The sequence below is a fragment of the Spermophilus citellus genome, assembly GCF_964194105.1.
Source record: "Spermophilus citellus genome assembly, chromosome: 5".
In the NCBI taxonomy this organism is placed as follows: Eukaryota; Metazoa; Chordata; class Mammalia; order Rodentia; family Sciuridae; genus Spermophilus; species Spermophilus citellus.
In genome coordinates, this window is record NC_138186.1 from 62,522,917 (window position 1) to 62,550,348 (window position 27,432).

Here is a 27,432-nt window from a genome sequence, read left to right on the forward strand (position 1 = left end):
AATATTCACTGTTTAGAGGAATACAGTTGACAGTTGTATTAGACACCTTTACTTTGCTTTGACAGAATACCTGAAAAAAAAATAAAAGGAGGAAGGATTTATTTTGACAATTAAAAAAAAAAAGAAAATCATGATGTTTGGAGGTACCTCCTTGGAAGCAGACAAAGTCTTTCCATCAATTCCCCTCTTACACAGAATTCTAGGAGTGATGAATCATACATTTAACTTCATAAAGATTTCTTAGAATTGTATATAATTTTCTAGGTTGTCCTGAGGCTATAGAACTGGACAAGGAATCCAAAGTACTGAAGCATTCCCTGTTGCCCTTTCTTAGCTTCACAATCTTTGGTGAGTCAATTTACCTCTGGGTCCCCATTTCCTTATATCTTTGCTTGGTCTGCTTGGACACTTCACTTTGCTGGTGGCAGACCACACAAAAGTGCGTTGTAAAGTGGCAACTGTCACATCACTTATCAAATCACATTCTTATACTTCCTGATAAATGACTACAAAAATATCTGAAATGGAAGTTTTTATTTTATGTCTGATTAACTTCCAACATTAAGAGACTGCACCTAAGAAGCAAAAACAAGCATCAAATTCAACTGGAAAATTTGGAGAGGAAATGTTTTTTCTCTAGAAATTGGCACCAGTGACTTTTTGAGAAGAAAGTGAGCATAGTTTATCAATTTATCTAAGGCTACTTCAGGACATTTTCGTATTCCCAATTCAGGTGATTAGAAATACTACATGAATAGTATTACTTTTATGAAAAAGGAAACCATATTTCATAGTCAGGAAGGTATAACAAACACAATTTCCAATGAAACCTATTCTTCTGCAGCCATGTAGCATTTTTAAAAAATCAAACCACATGAAAATAGTTTTTTCCATTTAATTTAAGATAAAGGAGGCAGTGATGAAGCCACTAGTGACCATAATTTCTTCACTGACATTGAACTCCAAATGTCAAGTTGCTCCAACTTTTTTTCCTTGACTTTATGGTTCCTGACCTTCTTCAGTTGATAAAAACTGAGTAAGCATGATATTGTTGGAGGAATCTCCCTTATGAGAAATTGCATTGTTGCCTGAGGGGGGAAAAACAGGATAAAAATTATTGTTACCATGTTGGAATCAAGCGTGAGACCAAAATGAAAATCAGCTGGGAATCTCTTAGTTTAGGAAGATGTTAGGGGAAGATATAGATGTGTTTGTTTGAGCATTTCTGATATCACTGAAGCTTGCATTTGTCAGGCATCTCTCATTTCAGAAGTGAAGTACTATCTTTTTCAGATATTGTTGGGAAATAACATAACAGATTTGAGATCACAGCATGTTATCACTGGAAGGAACCTTAGCAGTCTCTTAGTTTTCCATTTTATTCATGAGGAACAAATGCATAAAAGAGCTTTAATGAACTTTAGCTTTAATGAAACTCCAGTATATGAATGTAGGACCAATGAGTATCATAGGTGGAGGAGAGAGTCCTGTCTAATGCTCAGAAGGTGTGGTTCCTCCCTCCCCTGGGACATTTTAACAGGATATGTCCAGCACTTGGACACAATCACATGGCCCCATTCCTGCTGCTCAGCAACTGGCACAAATGGGGTGATTTCTCCCATTAGGATACATGTTGATGTTATCTACCCACTTCTCAACCCCATGGCTTGGATGATCAGTACCACAGATATCTACATGCATTTGTGCATGTGCATACACACACACACACACACACACCCTGTGTCTAACTGAGGAAATGGGATAATTTGTGATGAAACTACTACTTAGTAGTCTCCTTGAGCATCAAATCCCCAATACTGCTGTATCAACATTGAGCAAAATTAGTATTGGCCTGGACACCACAGCTGGTTGATACTCTCTCACACTTCTCATGTAGATTTTTTAATAGCTGCCATTGAATTGTCTTTGCATTATGTTTTCATATTCTTTCTTCCCACCTTTTGTAATAATTGGTTTTATGGTGATTTACCTTTGTTTTGCACTGAGTAATGTTTTGAGCGGTTGGCTTTGGAAGATATCTCTGACGAGTTTTGCTGCACAAAAGAAAAACAAATCATTTGAATGTTCGTAGTATTCTTTTGGTGATGGGGTCTGCATTTCCTGACTTCTTGGTGGCTTTAACCATCTTTTATTCTGTCAGCATGACTCTCTTTTCAAGAACTTAGAGTAGTCCCTACCCCTTTCTCTGCTTTAATCTACTTGAAATGCCTAGAACTTACCTCCAGATGAATTTCACCTTTCTTTATATTTTCACAACTATTATTAACAACAATTATGCAATGGATTTAAGGGAGATAATGATCTCCTCCTCCTCCTCCTCCTCCTTCTTCTTTTTTTTTTTTTTTTTTTTTTTTTGGTTACACCAGGGATTGAACTCAGGGCTGCTCTACCACTCAGTAACATCCCCACATCCCCAGTCTCTTTTACTTTTTATTTTGAGACAGGGTCTCACTAAGTTGCTCAGACTGGCCTTGAACTTAAGATCCTTTTACCTCAATCTCCTGGGTAGCTGGTATTACAGGCATGCACCACTAAGCCTGGTAATATCATCCTTTTTTAAGATCATGCTTATATTTCTTTGGTTCACACCCTTATCACTGAAAGAATAACCCATGGAAAAACCAGTACTCCTAGTAAAAATGGCGTCTGTTAGAACTTTGGGTTACTCTTTTACAATTTAACATTTATCTCTCTTTTGAATAATCCCTCAGACATTGGTGCAGAGATATAGAGTCCAATGATTTTTAAACTTAATTATCAAACTGAAATAACATATTTAAAAAAGACAGAGCATGCACTTATTGGAAAAGATAAAGGTGTTTATTTCACTCAATATATCATTCATCTATTCATTAATTTCACTTTTAATGTTGAATGTCTCTGTATATTAGGCACTGTTTTTTAAGCACTAGGAATATTGGAAGGAACAATTTCCAATCCCTGCTACAGTCCGTGTCATATGGAAGCTAAACCAAGGTGGGAGAAATAGGTTTTTATTATATGCAGTAGGTAGACCAGTGAGTGTTTCCCAATCTTCACTGAGTTATATGAGTGATTACCTCATACTGAGCTCTGAAAATAAATTATAGATAGAAGGAAAAGGTCTGTAATTTTCAAAGCAAAACAATTGATTTCCCAGAATTCGAGGCTCATATAATGTTATAACCCTAAAGGAAAATCTTAGGGAGCATTGAACTTAAAACTGCATCTTGCCCCATGTGAAAAGAGTAATTTTAGATTACAGTACACTCAGAAACTCTACCAGGTGGAGGAAGAAACATGTCAGACATAAATTTATGTGGATCTAAACTGTTGAACAACAGGATCTGAATCACTGGAACTGAAAGGTGGGTCTATAAATTCAGTCTTTGTGGCTAAGTGTCTGTAGAGGCCACCAGAGTGAGCCTCTTAGTGTAGAGTTATAGAGAACATGGCTGGGAGAATGAAGGGCCAAGAAAGGAACTCTGAGCCTCAGCATGAAGAGGCTATTGAAAGAAATTACATTGTGGGTTCACATAGAGTTTTGGTGGCTGGAAGGATGGTCCTTGCTGAGCATTGCTGGCTTCCTCTTCTATTCCCTTCTGTCAAACATCATATTTTCACTGATGTTGCCAAGATCCCTACCTCGTTACCACTTTGCCATCACTCAGTGAACTCTCAACACCATGAAGCCAATCTACATGTGGCTCTATCTGCATCCATCTGGTACTTCCTGTATCAAGAGTAGTGGCTAGTCATCCTATCTTTAGTCTGCAACTAAGTCCATCTTCCCAGGAATCCTCTTGTGTCCCTTAGCCTCACTTTTCCATTTGTATTTAAACTCTGCCTTTACTGATTCATCCCTCCCAGCATACAGACTTGCTTCCATCCATCCTAGTAATCTTAATGATCCCATCACTCCTGGTCCTGAGTCCACATCTTGTTCCTTTCCTATCTCTCTCTCCCTCCCTTTTAAACTCATAAGTGAGTTTCTTGATAGGACTATCAGTACCCAATCTTATTTCTTCTTCACCTCATCATACAAAATCTAGGTTTCTCCTTTTCATTCAAACTCCCTCATAAAATTACAAATACTCATCTTTTCTTCTGCAAAACAAATATTTATTTTAGAATAGATGAGCTATTTAACAGATAACAAAATCTTATTTTATCACCCAAGTTGGAAACAAAATTGGGGAAGGGTGTAATTCCAGAAAAAGCAAAGCACTCACTGATCACTCACTCCTACCTTCTGAAAAGGACCTTAGAAACAGGGAGAAACACTGCAGGGATTTTTCTTTTGCTTTATTTTATTTCATTTTCTCTCTCTCTCTCTCTCTCTCTCTCTCTCTCTCTCTCTCCTCTCTCCTCTCTCCTCTCTCCTCTCTCCTCTCTCCTCTCTCCTCTCTCCTCTCTCCTCTCTCCTCTCTCCTCTCTCCTCTCTCCTCTCTCCTCTCTCCTCTCTCCTCTCTCCTCTCTCCTCTCTCTCTCATTTCCAAATGAGAAAAAAAAATATCTGACTTCCTGCTTTGCTGGGTGGGGAGTGTCCTGATTCATTTATTCAGTAAAGGCCTCTCTTTCCATAACTTCCTTTTTTTCTTTAAAGTAAATAATGACATTAGTTTCACATTTTCTGCTTCAAAGGACTTTTCATTCTTTAAGACATAAAATCAAAATCGCAGAATGTTAGAACTTCCTTAAGTAACTAAGCCAACACTTAATTTTTACAGCTGAGAAAATTGAAGCTCAAAAGGACTAAGGAAGTTTCCCAAGGTCACACAGTCAATTGGATTCAGAGTCAGAAACAGGGCAGGTCTGCCTGCCCATGGGCCACTCCTCCCTAATTCACAGCAGAGGTTTCCAGTGGGAGATGCAGACCAAGGAAGATTTCTTAATGCCAAATGATTTCCTCACTAATTTTTATTTCAAAAGGATATACCGTCACAGGTAAAAATCTCTGAACACCCACATTTGGACACAGTTAAGTCAGTTGATTTTTTATCAAACACAGATATCTCTGCTTTAGAACCCTCTCTGAAAAGCCCTTTGTCTCTTGCTGAAAGAAAAAAGTCTAAATCAACATTGAAAATAGAAAATAGGCATGCAAGTACTTGTGTTTCAAACTATACTATCATCATAGGACTGCACTTTTGTGGCAAAGAATGAAGCAGAAATCCTCCAGTTTCATATAAATTTATCACATGGCAGACTTAAGAGCTAAAATTGCAAGGAACTGAAATGAACAATATTGCTCAAAGATACTCACAAACACCCACAGACCTCATGCTTCAGCATCCTTGTTGGTTCCCATGCCTTTACATTAATTAGTTCAATCGCTTCCTTCCTCAGTAGCTCCTTTTAAGAGTATCAACCCTGTGCCAGGCACCCTTAGAGACACCAGGATATTACAGTGGTGACAAAAACCTCCAAGGAGTTCATATAGAACTGGACTGCTGCAAAATTCCGCAAAGACAAAAATGCAAAACTGGAACTCCGTGCATTGGAGCAGTAGATAATTACCTTTAGTGTCTGCATCCAAGAGCTTAGTGGGGACAAGCTGTGGCATAGAAGTTGTCGTAGCTATAAGGGCAAAAACAAATAGAGAAGAGAAACACATATATGTGTATATATAAAATATATGTGTGTGTATATATATACATACGCACACATATATATAATATACATATATACTAACATACAAACATACTAAGAAAAAAACTGCAGATTGAAATTATTATTTCTAAGTATTACTTCATACAGGCACTTAATAGACTACAGGCATGACCATCTAGTAAAAAGATTATTTTCTTAGCCTCTTTACTAATAAATAAAACTAGCATTAAACAAGGAACAACACTTCCAAGGCCACAATAACTCAGATTCTAGTCATCAGTAATTGGCAATAATTGCTAAATTGAAGTTTATCTGTGAAGTGAATGGTTTTCCTAACCATGAGAATGGTACAAACAAGGCAATTATTAGTACAATTAGAACAGCAGATTGTTTCTTTGTAAATATAGGTTTGTGATGTGCAACAATTATGCTAATTGTAAAGTATTCCTATCTTATTAAAACAGTGTCTATACATTAATAAGCTTCACCTCTGTCTTCATCTCTCTCAACAGAATTGCTCAATGCTTGGGGAAAATAATAAGTTTCATTAATTTTGTTCTATTATCTTTCACTTAAACTGGTGGTCCTTCCTTAGGAATTTTATCTAATGTGGAAAACTATTTTAACATTTACTATGCAAAGCTCTAAAAACACAGCAAGTAGATATAATTTTAGCATATTTTAAATGAATGAACAATGAAAGTGGCAAATGGGAATTTACTCCATAGTAGAGGAATTTTGCTCTTGAATCATTGTCACACCATAATTTAAGTTAGAAAAATCAAATGTAGAAAGAATTTCTCTCTCTTCTGGTAGTGTCCACAATTACATGTTGTGATTAATTCTATACAACTTTGTCAACACTGACCATTTAATTTCTGTCTTCTGGCTGAACCTACACTTTGTAAAATTATAGAATTTTATTACAAAAGTACCTGTTGCCTAACCTCCTACTATATGAATAAAAGCCTCAGAACTGAAGTGGGGTGGGGGGCGGGGGGTCAAGGGGTGAAGGGTGGGGGTGTGAGCATAGAGAGGCCTGTGTTAGGGAATGAAGAGAGAAATGAATATGCACATACCTTACTATCCAACAGTATTCCAAAACAGAAGATGAAAAACCCCTTTAACAAGAAAAAGGAGAAAATCACACATTATATTTTTTTTCTTTTTCAGAACAGAAAGCACCTGTATGTAACCTAGTTCTGTTTTATCACCCAACATTGAATTTGTTTTATTGTCTATCTCCTTACTAGACTGCAGGCTTCTTGAGGGCAGGAACACTGTGTGACCTTCCCAGTGCCTGGCACAACACAAAGAACTCAAGGACTTTTTCATGAGTGTGTAAATAAGTAAATGATTGAGTGAATGAAGTTATAAGTGCCTTTGGAGCTTCGTTCTCCTCTACTGTGCCGTCCCAAGCCTAAAGCAAATCACTTCCATTGGCTTCTGTATCTCAGTCCTTATTTAGACCTGCCATTTAATAACATTTACGATGCATTTATGACAGCAGCTGGCACTGAGGTCCAACCCAAGGGCCAAGCAGAAGAAGTTGACTTCTATCAGCAACCTTTCTTTCAAGCACAGCTCTTAGAAAATCTTGGCAAGGGCTTTCTTCAACCTTGAAATCCTTCTCCAAGTCAGAGAACCTTCCATTGATGTTTGTTCAGACAGAATACAGATATGTGCCTGCCCTGACAGGAACACCTATGCTTCTCATCATTGGGTGCACGTTCCTTATGACTGCCATCTGCACCACCACCTGTAGGATCTATGTTGAAGAGCAGAGAAACAGCTGCTTTTAGGAGACACATGCTGAACATTTACTAATTTCCATGCACTATGCCAAATGCTAAGTTATCTCATCAAATCCCCACATTTACTCTTTGATGTAAGTATTGTTATTAGATCCCTTTAACAGATGAGGAATTGAAAGACAGAGAGATCAAATAAGACCACATAGTTGACTTCCAATAAATTATTTGAGTTGAGGCATACTTAACTCCAGAGCTCAAACATTTAACCACCACTTCCCAGTCATTGTCCCAGGTGACCTGAAAATACCTGCATTAAACCAGGATTGAAAGCTTTCTTCCATATATATTAATAACTAAGGATTATTTTATCCATCTACTCTGAGCACTTTTTGACTATAAAATGTAAAACTCATTCTTTGTGGCAGAATCAGCAAGCTTTTATCTGTAAAGACCAGATAGTATTTGGGCTTTGCCAGCCACATTATCTCTATTGCAACTTTTCTGCTATTGTAGGGAAAGCAGCCATAGACCAAGGCAAATGAACTGGCATGGTTGTGTTCCAATAAAACTTTATTTACAAAAAGACAGGCTGCTGGTGTTCAGTTGCTGGCCCTGCTTATTTGCTTTCTAGGGACTTCCTTTGCACCATTCAGAGTCAACAAGTACTTTTTATTTATTTCTCTGTCTCTGTGTTTTTTTCAGAGATCTGCCCAAGAGAAAGAGGACTGAGGTAACAGCAAAAGGGATTAACATTAGTTATGGGAACTCCAACAGATTCAAAGCTCTATGGTAGATTACTGTATAAGTCTGGATATTCTGGATATTCTGCTTCAGTATGACCTTAATTTTGGAGGAAAATAGATCGTTTTTAAAAAATTTATAGTTTCCATACAGCTTTCATTACAATCTTACTAGAGAATTGTTTTGTCAACCTGAGTTATCTATACTTATTCCAGTTATGTAAGAATGTAATAGATTATTATTTGGACGGTGGGTGGGGTCTCACCTGGAATGCATTCAGTAATGCAAAAAGAACATGCCAAGCTGGATTCTGGCCATCCACCATTGTTCCTATACCGAAGCCCCAGGTGAGCCCCAGCAAAGGGGTCAAGATGAGTAGGCTCTTCCCCATGCGGATGAAAGTGGCCTTGTCGTCCTGATTCAGTCTTTCTCCAACAGCTGGCCTCCAGAGCTTTGAGAGAACTAACAGCACCACAACCAAATTCATAGCCACAATAGTCAATGCAGGGACAACAAAAGCCAAGAGAGGTTTGCTCTCATCAGACCAATTAAGCCAGCACACATCTTTGCTTTTGTAGTTATTGCTAGGTTGTGTGACTGCAAGGGTGATGATTGATATAATGAGAGGGCACCCATAGCCCACACAGAACCCAATAGCCATCATCAAAGTCATAGCCATGTGATGGAACACGAGAATGATTCGATAAGCCAGCAGGAGGCCAAGCAGGAGCATCCAGAAGAACAAAGAGAGGTAGAAAAAATGTGTAAAGAACACTGAAGCTGTGCAGACTCTAGAAGGGTTTATGGTGGTATCCACAGTGGCCGCAATAATAAACCAAATATCTGCAATCAAGAGGGACAGGGCTATGTTCACCATGCATATATGACGTGCGCGTGAAGTTTGGCTCTTCTTGATCTGCTTCCAAAACAGAGCCTCAATGATCAGGCATAAGGTGAGACTTCCCAAGGAGATACCCAGTCCCACATAGGTGATCCAATTCACAGCAGGAACAATCGCAGAGGGGACAAAGCGTGACATCAGCATGGAGAAGGAGGTCAGGTGAGTACATTGACACGTCACCATATCTAGACTTTCATTTACTAGGTGGCAGCCTCCACTGTCCCATCGCAAATGACTGAAATCCCAAAACACACAATGAGGCTTTCTCAGATTTGACTCTATCTTAGAGAATATCAGGGAAATTTCACTTATGGAATAGTTTGGGATAACTGTGGATATCACAGGCCCATTGACCTGAACATTTTCATTTTGGGTAATGGGCAGAATGTTTCCAAAGGTCAATGAAGCCATGTTGATGATAGTTTCTGGAAGGGGCTTCTGGAACTGGTCTGGTCCAATTAACACGTGGCCTCTGATGGGAATGGAGGTATTTTTTTGGAACATTTCAATCTGATAGTTATAACCCAGTTCATACTGACTTTCGGTCACTGGAATCCCTTTCCAGTTAATGAAATCTCGAGAAAAATTCAGAGGCAGAGCAGTTGAAGGTATCAGAATGCTGATGTTTTCCAATGTCCTCAGTAGTTGTGAGCTAACATCCTTTTCTTCTTGCAATAAAATTGTCCAATTAGTTATTGATGATGAATTAAGAATATGATCAGCTATATTGATGACATTCTGAAACACAAGGATGAAAGTTAGTGTTTTCAGTAAAAAAGATGAGAGGTCTATGAGTGGATAGTTATTTGTGTTAAGTTTAGGGAAAATGCTTGGAAAATTGACTCAGTTGAGGATCACATTGAAGCTCATCAATTCAATTCAGCTCTGCTACTCTGCACAGCAGAGACTTTGGGGAAAGAAACTTGGTTCCAGGATGACCACCCCAAGGCATTCAGAAACACACTGGGCTGAATATACATCCTTCAGTGCCCAAAGGTGCATTCCCATTCTCCTGAGTAATAATGTGGAGACATTATTTTGACAAATTTCCATATTATGATGTTTGTTTTGCTAACATCAGAAGTTAAAAATCCATGTCATGGGTGGTCAAGATTTAATTCATGTTTTTTTTTTTGTTTGTTTACTATACAACATATAAAATACAAATCCTTACAAACTAGACCCAAGCATCAAATCGATGTTGAATTGCTGTAGGTTTTTAGGGCCACTCTGAGTTTAAGAGATTCCTTTTCCAAGCAACTCCTTAAACATTGCTATTTCCTCCCACAGGACCTCTTACTGGCTTTGGACTCTGATTCCCGGGCATTTTGCTGTAGGTGTCTGCCAGGTTTTACCCTATCCAGCCCTCTGTGTCTTCTGGCCCAGAGCCTAGTGAGCTTATTCTACTGCCCCCAGGATCCTCTGCTTTCTCTTGCTCTGTTTTTGTGCTGTTTTCACTCTTCATTTTATATTTATCCTTTTTGTTTCGTATTATTTCAGCTGGTCTCTTATGAATAAAATGCAAAAAACAAATCTGAGCATCTTTTCTTTATGACTTTAACTTATTCAAATTTAATGTCATAATTGACATAATTTTCATCATACATAGTCAAGTATGATTGTTACATAAATTACATAATCTGATTTTGTAAAATGTTACAGACCTTCAAATATAAAATGCAAACATTTGAAATGTTTGGAAGGACAATTATTGAGCAAATATTTATTGAGCACTGCTGTGTACCACTTGTTATTCTTCCAGGCACTGGGGTGATAATTGGAATATAAGCAGCAGCTGCTATTCTAAGATGATGAGATTACAGATCACTTAATTTTCTTTTTGCTTATTTGCATTTCTTATAGTGATCATATACCATCTGTGTGATCTTAAATTAATTTTTAAATATCCAAATGAAACCATGAATTCCCCAGCTGAGAAAAGGGAGTTCTTGTAATGTACACAGCTAAAGTCAGAGCTTATGGCCACAGGAAAGAACGATTATAAGCTGCTAACATGTATCAAAATTCTGGAGCCCAAGTCATATAATAAAAAAGCCCATCCCATTCTCTAAGACAGGTGCTGCCCATGCCCCGTGCTCAGGTGTAACTCCCTTTTACTTTGAACTCACACTATTGATCTCATGAGTTCCTATATCCTATGGAGAAAGAACGAAGTTCACATGAGGACTGTTATATGGCTCTTCTGTCTTTCCAAAGGGATCCCCCATTATTAAGGACTTGGTCATTTCTCCTACAAGATGCAGCATTTAAAGAAAGCCCTGCAAACACAGGAAAACCATACCTCCAACGTCAAATTAGACACCTTGAAATTCTTTGCCATTGACAGGAATGAAATATTTCCCAGAATTGACACCACAGAAGCCAGATTTCCAGCTGTAGTTGATGGATTTTGCTGAATGATGACTGAAAGATTTTGCACCAGAGATGACATGTCCATCTCTGTAGCGCTGTTTGCAATCAGGCTGAAATTCTACAAAATAAAAAATGGTTACGTTCTAGAAAACAGAAATGTTTGGGTTTCATCAAATTTAAATCCAATATCTTGGCCACCTAGTACTAACATTTGTATGGGTTGTGTATACTAAAGTAAGTATACAGCAGTCATTTAAAAAAAAAATGACTGTCATTCAGGGTTCTGTCTATTACAGACACTGCCAAATGTTCTACCAGGGACTCACTGTTTGAATTCCTTAAACATCCTTGAGGGAGGTACCATTATTGTTGTCATTTTATAGCTAAGAAGACTGAAACTTAAAATATTTATTAAAATTGCAGGTAAATGGATGGAGTTGGGGAAGAAAATGCTAAGTGAAATTAGATAATCCCCAAAAGACAAGTGGCAAATGTTTTCTCTGATATAGGAGGCTGATTCACAGTGAGGTAGAGAAGGGGAGCATGGGAGGAATAGATGACCTCTAGAAAGGGCAGAGGGGTGGGAGGGGAAGGGAGGGGACATGAGGTTAGCGAGTATGGTGGAATGTGATGATCATTATTATCCAAAGTACATGTATGAAGACACGAATTGGTGTGAACATACTTTATATACAGAGATGAAAAATTGTGCTCTATATGTGTAATAAGAATTGTAATGCATTTTGCTGTCATGTATTTAAAAATAAAATCAATTTAAAAAAAAGGAAATAAATAAATAAATAAATTCCCACAACTTAAATAAATAAATAAATTTTATCAGATAAAAAAGCATCTTTATATAAATCATTATCCTAATTATACAGAAACTGTTGCTCAGTGATATTTGATGATCTTCCAAAAACTACTCAGCAAGAAAGTGGTGTGTAAGGTCTAATAGTACTAATGCTTGGCTATATCCCCACTGGATGGGAAGATGGAGGGACATGGTGGAAGTTACTAGACTTTTGCCAACCCTGACTTTGCCCTTGAATTTGGAGTTTTATTCCTTCTTTCACGCTCCCATCTGCTTCTGCTGTGCTGGGTTAATGTGGAAGGCAGCAAGAGAGGGGTGCTACCTTCCCATCAACACATGTCACCCCACGATCCTAGACCCCACCTCTTCTCCTTGTTCTTTTTAGCTCAGAGTGCTGTTATCTGCCAGGGCACCTGGAATGTACCTTCCTCACATTCTGGGATGAACTAGTTCTAAATATTGCCCGTGTCCAAAAAGTAAGGCCAAAGGAGAGACCAGATCCTAGAGGTTACCTTCTCTAACTCCTCTTTACAGATGAAGAAATTGAGCACATAAAAGGAGAAATAACTATTCCTCAACATTTTGATGAATACTCTTCTGGGGTTCTCTACTGCAATAGCCAGGTCTGTGGCCAGGATATACATACTACTCAATGTAGAGACCTACTAGCAGAATGGTGTTTGTGAACTGGTCTTGAGGTCATTCTTTGCTGTGATTTAAGTTCTTCTATTTCCTGACTCTTCACTTTCTTCATTCTATTTACTGTGTCTTGGTATTTAAAACTTTCTAAGAGAGCAAGAGAAGAGATCAAATCATTGGATTGGGATTCAAGTAACTATTTGTAGATCAATGCTATTGCTTCTAGAGAGACCATTGGCTCCTTGGTCTTTTGTTTCCTAACCTGCAGAAGGAGGTTGTAAACCCAATGACCCTAAGGTCCATTGCAGATTTGTTGTTCTCTGTGGCTCAGGTTTGCCTGACCCACTCCCTGCCCCAAAGACTGATATGTGTACCATCCTCACTTGTATTAAACCTATTGCCCTCTGACTCACACTTCTACTTTAATCTTCACTTCTTAGGCCACTGGGCTTCTGAAGCCAGATCATTTGTTGTTCTACCATTTACGATAGACTTTAGCACTGATTTCGTCCTTTGCAGCACCCTTTCAGACAAAACCATCAATTCTGATGGTGTTAAATGCCTAGACACGTTGGACACTTAGTAAATATTTGTTGAATAAACATTACTGAAATAAAGTGGCGTGACTGACCTTTTCTGACCTTTTCAGCTGTCAGCTAGACTCTGTCATTCATGCCCACACTCCCTGGGTTTGCCACAGTCTGATGTCAGCCTCACCTTCTGCACAGTGCCAATGATACAACTTGATATATTCTGCCCTCTCCCTAAGCTGTGCTTACTGGGAGATGCTTACTGTGAAACTGAAACCCCAGGCTAAGTCCACAAAAGGAAAAGACTTCACCTTCTGCAGTTCTTCCAGCTGAGAGAGCACACAGGACTCCCTGATGACCTGCCATCCAGAGGGCTGGCACTTGGCTGTGACATTTCCAGTGTAGCCGCTGCTACAGGGCAGGGTATATTCATCATTCTTAGACCCAAATCCAAAGAAAATGCTGTTACACTGGACTGGAAAACAGGAAAAATGATACCAGAATATCCAGCACTCTGTGTGACCCATGTAGTAGTGTTTAAAGACTTTAGAAGTCATATGTTCATATATAAAACCCAGGCAAAATTCAGAAGGATGAAGTGTGACTCTGATACCTCGCCTCTTTCCTTTGAGCACCTCTACTCCTTCCTGATGCCTCCACCTTGAGGCTGGTTCTTTCTTCAATGTGTCTGATTTTTGCCTTTTGATGAGCTACCAACTAGGAAGTATTAGGTGAAAATAAGGGAAGATATGATCAACCCTAGGAAATGTTTTCTTTCTTTAAGAAAATACCAGAAAGTCAGAAAATCTTCAAGGCATTCTCGCTCAAAGTAGTAATTATGTGGTCCAAAGGTGATATCTTCTATACCCCTTTAACAGCATTTCACATTGCAATCAATCTCTATTTAACGTTCCTCTTTTAATTTTTTTATTGGTTCTTTTTAGATACACATGAAAGTATAGTGCATTTTGACATATTATACATACACAAAGTATAACTTGTTCTAATTAGGATCCCATGCAACTGGCTCTTAATAATATATCCTTATTATGACTGAAACTGGGAAATGGAAATATCATAGGCAAAAGCTATAGGGCTGGGGGTTTTGTTTGTTTTCCTTATTGCTATGTCCTAAGTGCCTAGACACTTAGTAAATATTTGTCAAATAAATGTTATTGAAAGACAATGGCAAAAATCTTGGCAAGAGAGGACTAGGGTTGAATATAAAGAAGTAAAAGAAATACATATTATTTTTAAACTACAGGCCTCTTACTCTGAATAGAACACCAGACCTTATTCTGTTCCCCAGCTCAACTTCCATGACATCAATCAATGTTTTTAAATCCCACATATGAATGAGATCATGCAGTATTTGTCTTTTATCTTTCTCTGCCTGGCTTATTGCACTTAACATATGCCCTGCAGGTTCATCCCACAATAGGGTTTCATCCTTTTCCATGGTTGAATCATATTGTATATTTCAAAATAGCTGGAAGAAAGCATTGTGAGGGTTCTCATTGCAACAAATAAATAAATAAATATTTAAATGAGGGATATTCTAATTACCCTGATTTGATCATAACACAATATAGGCAAGTGTACCCCATAAACATGTATGATTATCATGTGTCAACCCAAATAAAAATTTTAAAAAGAAGCAAAAGGAAAAGAAAACTATTTCAAGAAAAAGTGGTGTGTGTGCATGTGTCTGTTTTCGTTAAAGACAAGGATGTATGCATTCTTTTCTTGGGTCCTTACACTGTGATTTAGAAATTGTGTCAGCCCCAGGGCTCTTTCAACATGTACCAGTAAACCATTTCTGAGTAATTTCCATCACAGCTTGCCCTGAAATCAGTCTTCCATGATGTTTATACCAGGAGTTGGAGATCGGATCAGCGATGAGTAAGGATTTAAAATAGTCAGCTAAAGTTGAGTTTTACCAAGATGAGGGAAACAGCTGCCTGTTTCCACTGAAAGTCTGTTTTAGAACAATTCCTTCTTGAAAAAAAAATTCCAATCTAATTCCTGAAGATACAAATTCACTAATTAAAGAAGTCCCTTAATCAAAGCAAAAAAATGGAAATCCAGTATCACCTTTTCCAAACACCATGAAGGATCCGTTTTTCAGCGGAAACAGCTGGCCCAGGCTGTCCTCCACCTTCACAGCCACCTGTTCCACAGCTGACAGCAGCTCAGAGGAGCTGCTTGAGCCAATCACTTCATACCCAACAACAATGCTTCCCTCTCTGCAATGATGGCAGGAAAGAAAAATGAGATGCACTATTCATTCCTTCAATCAGAGCCTAATCTGTATGTACGTGACATAGGGTTCCAGAGGCATAAACCAGACAGACTTGGTATGCATCTTCAAGTACAAAAGGAGGGTAAATGAGAAATGAAACAAGGTACTTCCAAATGCACACATGCACATGCACACATGTGTACCCCTCTGTATATTTCCAAATTTTATTCAGTATTATGAGAGACAAGCACAGTGATCAGAACAATAGATGGAGGTGAGACCCCACATTAAACAAAGCTGATCAGGGAGGCTTCTCTGTGTGAAGGAGCGCTCAAGCCCAAAGGAAGAGAAGAAAAGGTCCAGTGACAAAAAGAATATTGGATAGTATGCCAGCATATGTAAAGATCTGGGGCAGGAAAATGAATTTGACAAAGACTGGCCTGAATAAAATTCAATGAGTAAAAAAGAAAGACATAAAAGGTAATATTGGATAAATCGCCATGATCCAGATCACCAAGGACCTTATAGTTTGAATTTGATTCTTTATCTTAAAAGTTTTAGAATTTATTAAAAGGCAATAGTATGATTATATTTATTTTTTAAGCTCATCACTTTGGCTGCTATGTAGAAAATAAATTCAAAGGAGACAAGTAAGGAAGGAGGTAGTGAACTTGAACTTGTGGGGTAGTAGTGCATATTGGAGAGAAGAGTCAGATTCAGGTTGGACTGGAAGACAGTATAGAACTTGCCAGTGAAGCAGATTTGAGAGAAAGAAACCAGTCAAGAATAATTTCAAGGAATGGAAGGACAACTTTAGTGTACTTATATAATGGAATAGTACTGGGCAATAAAAGGGAAGGCACCACAAATAGTCAGAAAACAAAGATGAATCTCAAACATTTTGCTAAGTGAAAGAAGCCAGATATATAAAAATCCACAGGTGAGGTGATGATTCTAGAGGAGGCAAAACTAACCTAGAAGAAATCAGACCAGCGGTAGAGAGTGTGGGAGGTAGGGGTGGAAATTAACTAGAAAGGAACGTGAGGGAACTTTCTGGGTGATGGAAATACTCTGTCTTCATAGGAAGGGCTTATACAAATGTTTGTCAAAGATGATTGAAGTGTACTTAAGATTTAAACACACTGCTGTATGCAAATCATATCTCAAAAGAATATCAAAACAAAAGATGGCTCCAAAGTGTAAGTTTGTGCAACTGGAAGGACAGCATTATTGTATCTGAGATGTGGAAGATGGTGAGGTGGGCTGTGGCCAGGAGCAGAACAGTTGTGGGGATACCTAGTGCAGGTGTGCTGTGTTTGACATGCCCACTGGAAAACCAAAAGGAGATGTCAAGTTGGCAGCTGGATATTTGAAAATGGACTTTAGGGTGGGGACCAAGCTCAAGTAGCAAAGAAACTACCAGCTTATAGATGTGTTTAAAGGTATCAAATATAAATCAGCTCACATGTGTTAATCAGGTGACCCTGCAATTAGGGTTCACTGTGTTACCCACATTTTAAAGATAAATGAGGCCAAAAGAGAAGTTGGGCCAGGTGATCATTATTTATTAATTAATAGGTTAAAAACCGTGATGCTCCAAACTCAAATTCTTAATTACTAGGTCAAACTTCTGCTCGCTTCACAATAAATACAAATGTCCTTTTGTGTAGCAGTGGTCACAGTGCCTTTGCATTTTATCACCCTTCTATGTTATTTACGAAGCATTTTCCTGCCTATAATTTCATTTGATTTAATGAACTAAAACAGGTTTCATGGTACTAACTGTCCTGTTTGACAGATAAGTAATTTGAGAGAGTGAGAGAAAGATTGATTTTAAATCATGTACATTAAGAGTCAATCCTAATATTTATAAGATTATGCCTCCTTTGACTGTGATTGTGTCTACAAATTACTGGGGACAGTTTATAAGACACACATGATGAAATGTAAATTAGAAATGTAGGCAGAAAAGCAGGACTAAGATGGGGAAAAACTATAATATAGAATACAAAAATCATTGTGATTGAGTTTCAATTTTGGCTATAAGTTGGATGACAGGAAAGTCAAAAGGAAAATATGATCAATGATACAGACTCAACATTTGAAAAAAGAAAGCAGTGTTTTTCCTGGTACTAAATTTAAAGGAAATTATTTACATGAGACACAGGATGACTTAAAGGGGAATGCTCAAGACAACAAATTTATAGCAAATGCTGTTGAAAATTCCCAATTTTTTTTTAAGTTAATTGTTAAAAAAAAATAATAATAATGAGTCAAGTTCTCTGACCTCTAAGCTATTTCCTCTATTAAGCACACTATTAATAGTTGGCAATCAATGTACACATGGTTAACTAAGCAAATAACTTTTGGAGTTAAAGCATAAACAAAAGAATAATTTACTAAATATCTTTTTATTTGCTATAGACAATGACTACTGGATTCTGAATCATGATATATATGTGACATCTACACAAAAAGATAATATTTCACCCAAGTCCCCCACCCCCGGCCCCCGCCCCGTGGCTCTGAATCATACAGCATCATGTCCCTTTGTGGCTGTGGGAGGAAAAAAATCCATCCCTCTACAACCCTCACCCCTCCTCCCCACCCTCGCCCCTTCCTGGACATGCACACTCCTGTTTCCTTCCAAGGTCTGTTTTTATAGCTCTACTCCTGAACCACAGTTTTGAAAATGTTCTTCAATGTTGAAGTTCCTAAATTCACTTAAAGGAGAATCTAGACTTTCCTCTTCAGAACTTTGAAAGCATCAGAGTAAGAAACCTAGAAGGAAGACTAGCTCTGCCCTGTTTTCTGTCAAGGTCACCTGGGAATGGGACGTGTCATTCAGCAGGACTGGTACACAGCTCTGGAGATGCCCTTCTAAGGACATTGTGCTACTTACCGAAATTGGGTAACCTCCACTGACTCAAAACCTTGAATTTCTTTGTATACTTCTGAAAGCTTAGAAAGAAAACAAAAGGCAATGTGTTAATCTTTGTCCTCGCACTTCAGAAAGACGTTTAAACAAAAAATGGCTGCAGAAGATAAGGAAATCAAAAATAGCAAATAAGCAAAGAAAGAGGTACTGTGGGAAATGGTTGTAGGTCATAACAAATACAGTTAAAATCACAGTTGGGAATATACATATACATACACACACATGCAGACTTAGAGACTCGTAAAATTTAATTTTCAGATCACTACTAAAGAGTGAATAACCAACTGCTTAGAATAGGGTATGAATTTGGTACCAAATAAATTTACCCCAAATCTATATTATCCATATCAAAATCAAGCCATTTAATTTTCATAGGTCTTTAAACTGAATCCATTTGTTCATGTCTTCATGAACCACACCTGGGCCACAGTCTCAGGCAGAGGTGCAATGATGGATCTGGTTTTCATGTGACTTCATTATGAAGCCCAGAGTTTTGCTCAGTAACTTGCTTTGGCCTCCAACAAGAGAGTCTTTTTTATGGAAGGATCCACAATGCTGACAATTGAACTTAGGTTGTAAAAATTTTCTTTTGACACATGAAAATCAGAAAATTACCAAGAATCCTTAGTGTAAATGTTCAAGTGAGTGAGCAAAACTGAGCACATGAGCAAGTCAACTGACAAACTATCCTAGGGGAAAAAAAATGATCAAGGAATGCCAACTGTGAGCACAGCAAATAACTTCTCTGTAATAACTCAGTGAAATTTTTTTAAATGTATTTAAATATATATACTGAATTGAAAATATCTGAGTTAGCATTTAGTGAACAATTCGTATGCAATAAGTAAAATGTGCTTACTTTATCTTTAATGGCAGTTGTATAATTGGAGTATTTAGCAGAAGATGAATTTAAAAGGTCTTTTGTAAATGTTTCATTAATTTGGAAAGTGCCCCAAATCTCTATGAGAAATAGAAAGAAATTTTTAGATAATGAGTTTCTAACTTGATTTTATTAGCCGCATAAAATTATAAAAGTGTAACTCAAGAAAACATCTTATCACCAGTGGTATTTCAACTATTTTATGATGAATATTCACTAAATAATAGAAAACATATAAAACCAGAGTTTTCAAACTATGTATTTTCAACAGTAATGGGAAACTGTTGGTCATCAAGACAACCTTCGAAGTAGATAAATGTATGACCACTCACGGGTGGATAGAAAAGATAGTCACTGAATTCTGAAATAAAGAAATCCTCATCTAGGCATTGAGCTTAAGCATTGCCCCAATCAAAACTTTTTAAAGCACTTCTGGCTAACCCTGACACACTCCTTGCTTACTTGCCCATTGTTAGTATTCCTTTGCACTGGGACAGCTCTCTGAATACACAAATCCTGTTTTTCCTTCAATTGGGACCTAGTCCAATGTCAGCTCTTCTGCAAACCCTTTCCTTTTCTACCTGTGAATTCCTACAGAATTTTTTCCATACCTCCCTTACAGCCTCTTGTACCAAAATATCTACATATGTGTCTCATCTATACACATCCCCACAATACTATGGGAAGACCCTTATGAATGTAATACCCTTTCGATCCATCTTTGTATTTCTTGAAGATGGACCAGATATGGACCATCTTAGAAAAGGTAGGCTTCTATCTATATTCGCTGAAGAAATTATATAATTTCCTTTCTTGTATCATCTCCTGGCCTCCCCAAATAGCCTGATAATTCATAAATAGCAAAAAAAAAAAAAAAAAAACACGTGTGTGTCCTCTAGAACTGGATATAAAGATGGTACTTAATACATGCACATTGTTATAACTTAACTTGATCGTGGGAAGGAAAACCATGGATGCCCAGTTACTTCAGACTCCTCTCTGTCTCTCCTGAGCTCAACTAGAATCCAGAGCCTCAAGATGACCAGAGTAGTCTTTGGGGAAGCTTCTTAAATTTCTTTAAGCCCTGGAGTCCATATCATTTGGTTCATCTCAACATTCATTGAAAATCATCCTAAAGCAACAGTTTTCCAGAGCTAAATTTTTAACATCTGCCTGCTTGCCTTTCCTTCTTCTTTTAATGCACTCAGCACACATATTTGTTGGCAACTCAGAGTTCTTTCAACATAATCATTATGCATGTGTTCTTCCCTGCATTCACATCACTAGAACTGATGTTGCCAAAGGAGTGAAAAGAAAGTAGGAAGAAAAATGTTGGTGACTCAAACAGTTGCCTACTTGGAATTTTAGGGGCTCTCTTTAAATCTTAATAGAATCATACAGTTGCAGAGCTGAGCTGGATGTACCTAGATTTTGAAATGACACCCAAATGCCAACTTGCATTTCTGTATCTCTTGCACTTATGGAGCTCTGACTGGCTGTAGACAAGGATAAAAAGCACACGGCCATCATCTTCCAATCTCCCTCTAAGTATTAACTCTCCTCAGTGAGGTGAAGGGCCAGAGTACCTTCCCTTTAATTGGGAGATGCCCAGAGGCTCAATGAACTCCAATGTGCTTACTTGCTCTCTCACAGAAATTGATGCTCTGGCTGAGGTTGCTGAAGTGACATTCACAGCTTGGGAGAGATCCAGTTGTGTGAAGATAGCAGTGCTGGGGATCCAGGCATGAAGGAGGAAACCAGATGTGGCTGTCTTCACAGGCACACTGTAGGATCCCATTCAGGCTGCTACAGTCTGCACAAAAAACAGAACTTGGTCTCACAAAGCCTCATCTATAAGCTGACTACTTCCAAGTTCTGATCCTTGACACTGACTTGGAATCTGAAGCAAGTATGTCTCACCAAGAGCTAGAAAGACAAAATCAAGATGGTAATATGTTTAAGTTAAGGAAATGTCCACCTCAATAGAGTCCAAGGTTAGTAATGGAAACCTACCAAACATAAAACTAGCATGGCTGGTCTTAGCATCCAAAAGAAGGATGTATGCCCCATAAATATCCATTGCAATGGAAGAAAGACGCAGAAGAGTATATTTGTAACATGGGAGATATTTGAAAGATTCTAAAGGGCACTTGACCACTACCTAATTGGAGTTTCCCTTCTTCTACAAGCTACCACTCCAAGGTAGGCCCTAAAAGTAGGATGGCAAAGGTAGAAACTATTTGGGGGGAGCCATGATGAAAAGTTCCATTAGCCAATCCTGTATGTTCATAGTTTTGTATTTGGACAAAAATCAGCATTTTTAATAGGCTAAAAAAGGGACAGGGACAAACAAAGTCAACAGCTACCTTTGTGAAAACATGCACAGTGGCATGCAATGAATGGTTCACTGGAGATATTCAGTGAGTGGTTCTTAAACTTTATCAAGCACAAAAAAATTCCCCTGGAGGGTCTCACTCCAGAGTTTCTGATTCAGTACACCTGAAATGGAGTCAAGAATTTAATTTCTATTAAGTTTCCTGATAGTAATGCTGATGTTGCTCCTGCTTGTCTGAGCACCACATTTTGAGAATCACTGCTTTAGACAAGCCATTCAATTTCTCTAAACCCCACTTTTGTGATTATTAGTGCTGTTTGCCAAATTTCTTGCTATCTTCCATGCACAGGGAAGGATTTCACATCTTGGCCTGCTATAGAACCAGTTCTGATCAATATATTGGGAACAAAATTAGTATATGTCACTTCTAAGTCAAAAGTTCCTATGTGAGACTTTCTAGTATTCCATTTCTTTTTGTCTCAGAATGAATATATTTGCCATAAGGCCTGATTCATTTAGTCTGGATACCTGAGCAATGACCACAGACATGGCCCCTCTTCCAACTTGCAAGAACATAAAACATGAAGAAGAAATCTAACCTTTGTTCTTTAATGCCATAGAGATTGTGGGGATGATTGTTTCCACAGCATAACCTAACCTACCCTGGCTGATGAGCTCACCTTCCACACTTACACTCTCAGTCACCAAAGGGGACTTACACGTTGTGGTCTTCACCCTGATGATCTCCATTGGTGCTGACAAGCATGTCGAGGGAGCCTTCAGTTGCTTCAGAAGACTCTCCAACTCTCTTTTCTCTTTGGAATCTCTGTAGGTCACCTGAAGCAACAGCTCATATTCCTGACCTTGGACTAAACAGAAAGAATGTCAGTTAGCAGTCTCTGTCTTTGCTGGGGGAAGACTGCTGAGGAAGTAGCTCAGAAGCAGTCAACAGATTCTGTTTAGAGGTCACAAGCTGAACCATGATGCTTGTTCCTGAGTTCTGCTCATCCAGACGCAGACTGAACATGAACATCCAGAGTGAACACAAACAGTTCACTCCCACACATGCCTAATATATGTCTCTCCTCTCACTTCTGCCAGGCCAATGGTTCCAGTGCCCTCTGTCTCATCCAGACTGAAGGGAGAAGAATGAGGAAATCCTACTCATTCTTCCCTCCTCCTTTCTCAGCCCTGGTCTCCTTGAAGTAGCTCTAATAGAAACCCCTCCAATCTCCCACTTTCCAAGGAACACTTTCTTCTCCTGTATAAATGTTTCATCAATTAGCTGACTTTTGAATATTGACATGAAATACAAAAGCAAAACAAAACTAAACCTTGACTCTAGATTTTGTGTATCCTTATCTCCAGCTAACTATATCTGGAATTAGAAAGTTTCTTTCTGCGAGGGCAGATCTGCTGCACTTTTTGTTTCTGGTGTCCTTGCTCTGCCTTCACATATTTTCATCTTTGGATCTTTGTATGTGCTGTTTGTGGAGCCAGATTGTCTAGGTTTGAATCCTTCCTATAGTCCCTATCTCTGTGCCTTAGCTTCTCTCTCTGTAAAATAAAGATGACCACTGTACCTAACTCTGGGGGCTAGTGTGAGCTTTCTAGTGTTTTTGACTGACTGAGAGAGAAGATGAATTCCAGGAGTCTTCTCCCACCCCAAATTCATTTTGGCACATTCACATAAAACTTGTTCTGAAATTTCTGTGGCTCATCTATGGATGACTCATAGATCATCTCAGCTATTTTTCATGCACTACCTATCTCTTTAAATGCTTGAATCTCTTCCCAAGAGGTGAGAACAGGGGAATAAATGATGCTGGTCACACTGTCAGTGGTTAAAGGTACTGGTTCTGGACCCAGATTAACTGGGTTCAAATCCTACTTACAGTCCCTATCTCTGTGTCTTCAATTCACTAACTGTAATGTTGCACATTGGATGTGAGATGTCCTCCTGAAAAGTTTGTGTGACAATGCAGAAATGTTTAGAATATTTAGAAGAGGTGTAATGATTAGGAGATTTGTACCCTAATCTGGATTAATCCATTTAATGGATTAATAATTTGAATGAATTACTGGGTGGTAATTATATGCAGGTGGGGTATGGCTAGAAGAAGCAGGTCACTGGGATGGGGATTATATTTTGTTCCTGGCTCATTCTCTCCCCCCCCCCTCCTGCCATAAGGTCAGCAACTTTCCTCCACCATGCCCTTTCACCATGATGTTTTGCCTTACCTTGGGCCCAGAGTAATGGAGTCAGCTGATGATGAACTGAACCTCTGAAATCATAAGCCAACATAAAGGTTTCCTCCTCTAAGTTGTTCTTATTGGGTGTCTTGGTCACAATGACAAAAAGCTGACTAACACAGTAAAATAGATAATAGTCTTACTTCACTAAGAGGACTGGTGTGAGGATTAAAGTACTTAAAATAGTGTCTGACAAATAGTAACAACTCAATATTTTTTCTGGCATTTCTACTGTCAGGGAAAATGTATTTGCAGCATTCCAAGTTGAAATTTGTATTTCATTCTCCTAAAGAAATGTAGTCTGTCATGGTGGTATGTATGTTCTATGGTACTATTAGCACATTATAGTATAACAAATACATTGCATGGTTGAAAGATTTTTGTGGACTGACCCAGGAAACTTATTATTATCTATATAGATCACCATTTGTGTGAGGAAATACATTCTGTGCTTGAAACATCAGATCTGTGAATTGAATTTCAGAATGCAACCCATTATTAGCCTGAGGGTTGTTACCATGAATTACATCACTAGGACTAAGGCATAGAAGAAAAGGAAGCATATGGAGCTGCAATTTGACCCAGGAATGGCACAAGATACATGTTTTTATTACATCATTTAATCATCAGATATCTTACTCTTAGGAATTACCGTTATTCTCATTTCACAGGCATGGACTATTTTGTAATGTGCCTAAGATCATGCAACCAGTCAGAGGCACTGCTGGGGTTACAACCCTGTTCTCTTGGAACTGAAGCCCACTATACCAGGCTATGGAGTCTCACCTGCCTTTTCCACACTGAGTACTCTTTTTGTTTTGATGCCATCATTTCTCTGTTAAAAAGAAGATGGAGAAAAGATGGTTATGGTGAGGCTTTAGAAAGTTGAACATCATAAGGGTTTGAGTTTCACAGATGAATTAAAATCTTGAATCTAAAATCTAAGCCAAGCATGGTGGAAAAGTTGCCCTGGAGATAAATTTGAGCAAAGACCTAAAGCAGGTGAGGAAGCGTCAACCCTGGGAGAAACAACTTTCCTGGCAGACGGAAAAGCAAGTGCACAGGCCAGGGATAGGACTATGCCTGATGTGTGAAAGCAAAGCCCAGATGAAAGAGCAGATGAGGGGGGCAAGTGAAGAGGAGAGGAGGAGGAGATGAGTTTAGAACTCTGGGCAGGCAGGTTGTGTTGAGCTTTACCGGCTGCAGAAAGGGTTTTACCTTTTACTTGAGTGGTAGGTGGAGAGTTTTGAACATGCTTTAATTTACTTTTTGGAAGCCTCAATTCTTACGTCATATTGAAAATGAACAAGCACAGGAGCAATGAGAGCATTTCAGGGGTTCTTGAAACAACACAGGGGAGAGATAAAGAGGGTGTGGAATAAGTTTGAGTCATGGAGAGAGTGAGAAGTGTTTGGGTCTGGATGTATCTTAAAGATAAAGCAAATGATTTAGATATGGAATATGAGAACCATCACGCATGACACCATGTTTTTTGCCTAAGCAGCTCGAGAAGTGATACCACCTGCTGAGACAGCAAAGGAGGAATCAGTTTAGTGAGATAAAATCAAGAATTTGATTTAGATACATGAAGTTGAGAACCCTTTGGGTGCTCAGCTAGAGATAGCAAGTGGATATGGTGTGTGTGTGGTGGGGGGGAGTTCAGGGGAAATGTCTGGGATGGAGATACACATTTGAGAGTCATCAGCAGGCAGAAATCATTCAAACCTTGGTCCTGGAAAAAAGCATCAGAAAGGGAGTTGAGATAAAGGAGAGGGTTCAAACACTGCTCATGTCAATCCATATGCTTTTTTGTGTGTCCAAAAAGCCATACAAGAGAATGCTTGAACTAGACAAGATTTCCAAGATGGTTTCAAAGATCATTGTGCAGTTCGGTCATCTGAGATCCAAAGAGAAGTAATGACTTATCTAAGACACTATAGTGAATGTTAATGTTGAGACAAGAACTCAGGACTTCTGATTACAAGTCCATTAAATTATGCAGCTTCAGTTACCTGAAGAGTAACCAATCTAAAAGTGCCAGAAGCAGAGAGGAGAGATGATTGAGAAGAAAAATGAACATTTGCCAACTCACCCCAAGGAAGCTGCAGTGGCCCTTAAAGACAGTGAAGAAAGAGATGAGCCACAACACTTCAGCTCTCATTTTCCGCAGTCCCTCTCCTCTCCCTGGACTGCACGTGAGCAGCCAGGTACATAGTCTATGACTGAACAGGCAGCGCACCTCTTAAGGCTGAGATACAAAGACAAGAATTGCAAATCAAAATGTAGAAATGCACACACCAAAGGGCCTAACTGAGCCCGGCAGTCCTTTTGCATGTTTGAATAGTTTTCCACTTCACATAGCCTGTGACACCATTACTTCAGCTCCCATTTGGAACGAGTAAATTTCTGTCTTTGCAAGCTTAGTAGAAAATTGTAGTAGACCTCTCTTCTAGGTGATCAAATTTGATTAAACAGAGACTTTTTAAATCATGACTTGCTTAACATTATTACTAGGTGCACTTATGTTTCACTGATGCTTTCTTTTCATCTCAGGAAATAAAGCATTAAAATAACCCAAGATCCTGAGAACCATAAATAAAAGGATAGATTTTGAATGTTTAAACAAAAATAAGACTAAACCACTCCAGAAAATTTCTTTCTTTTTAGCTGATGTAATTAGCAACAAATCGTTCTCAAACTTAAAGCTATCTCAAATAATTTGAACAAAAATCAGCACATAGACATGGTCACAAAATTAATCCTTCATCCCAAGTTTTATGGTGTCAAAGAAAAATTATAATAGGTTAGAAATATCCTGTGCAATACAGTAGCAACTAGCCACTTGTGGGTCTCTGTATTTTAACTTTAATTAAAACATAAGTTAATTTAAAATCAGCTTCTCAGTCCTACTAGCCACATTTCTAATGCTCAATACCCACATGATGCTAGATGATGTTGGGTGGCATACGATGAACACTCATGTCACTGTGAAGTTTCAATGGATAGCATTGATAGGACTTGAGAGAACATTTCCCTATCTAAGGCCTTTCAACATTTCTTTTACACCTCCACAGGAGAAAATATTTTTAAAGTGTAATTCCCACCATTGGAATGACTGACCTTGATTAGCAGTACAGAGAACAAAGTGGGGCTGTCCCTTCTTTCCCTTCTCCTGCTTCCTGTGTGCATTTTAAATGGCACACAAGTACTGCCATCCCCACCAGCTGTCCCACATTCTGCTCCCTGATCTAAAGAAATGGGAAAGGCCTGAGAGGCAGAATAAGGACTACTACAGCTATTTTATAACAGAGACCTTTCCTAGGGTTTTCCAAGGAAGCATGAAAAATAAACAATGTGACACATACAATTATGCATTTACTTTCCTTCTTGGGCGGGTGGGCCTTCTCAGGCCCCACCAT

General features: G+C 38.5%; 1 protein-coding gene across 1 annotated transcript; it reads right to left on the reverse strand.

Moving 5' to 3' along the window:
* Positions 1–365: 365 nt before the first annotated feature.
* On the reverse strand, positions 366–27,432 carry ADGRF1 (adhesion G protein-coupled receptor F1; the record flags this gene model as incomplete). The annotated part of the gene is made up of 15 exons (XM_081294989.1): positions 366–1,088; positions 1,991–2,054; positions 5,521–5,580; positions 6,693–6,734; positions 8,374–9,747; positions 11,312–11,500; positions 13,677–13,840; positions 15,460–15,611; positions 18,510–18,568; positions 19,405–19,505; positions 21,065–21,238; positions 22,480–22,629; positions 24,800–24,848; positions 26,106–26,254; positions 27,393–27,432. 15 exons carry the CDS (start codon positions 27,430–27,432, stop codon positions 1,000–1,002), a joined length of 2,856 nt encoding a protein of 951 aa, XP_081151115.1. The 3' UTR covers positions 366–999.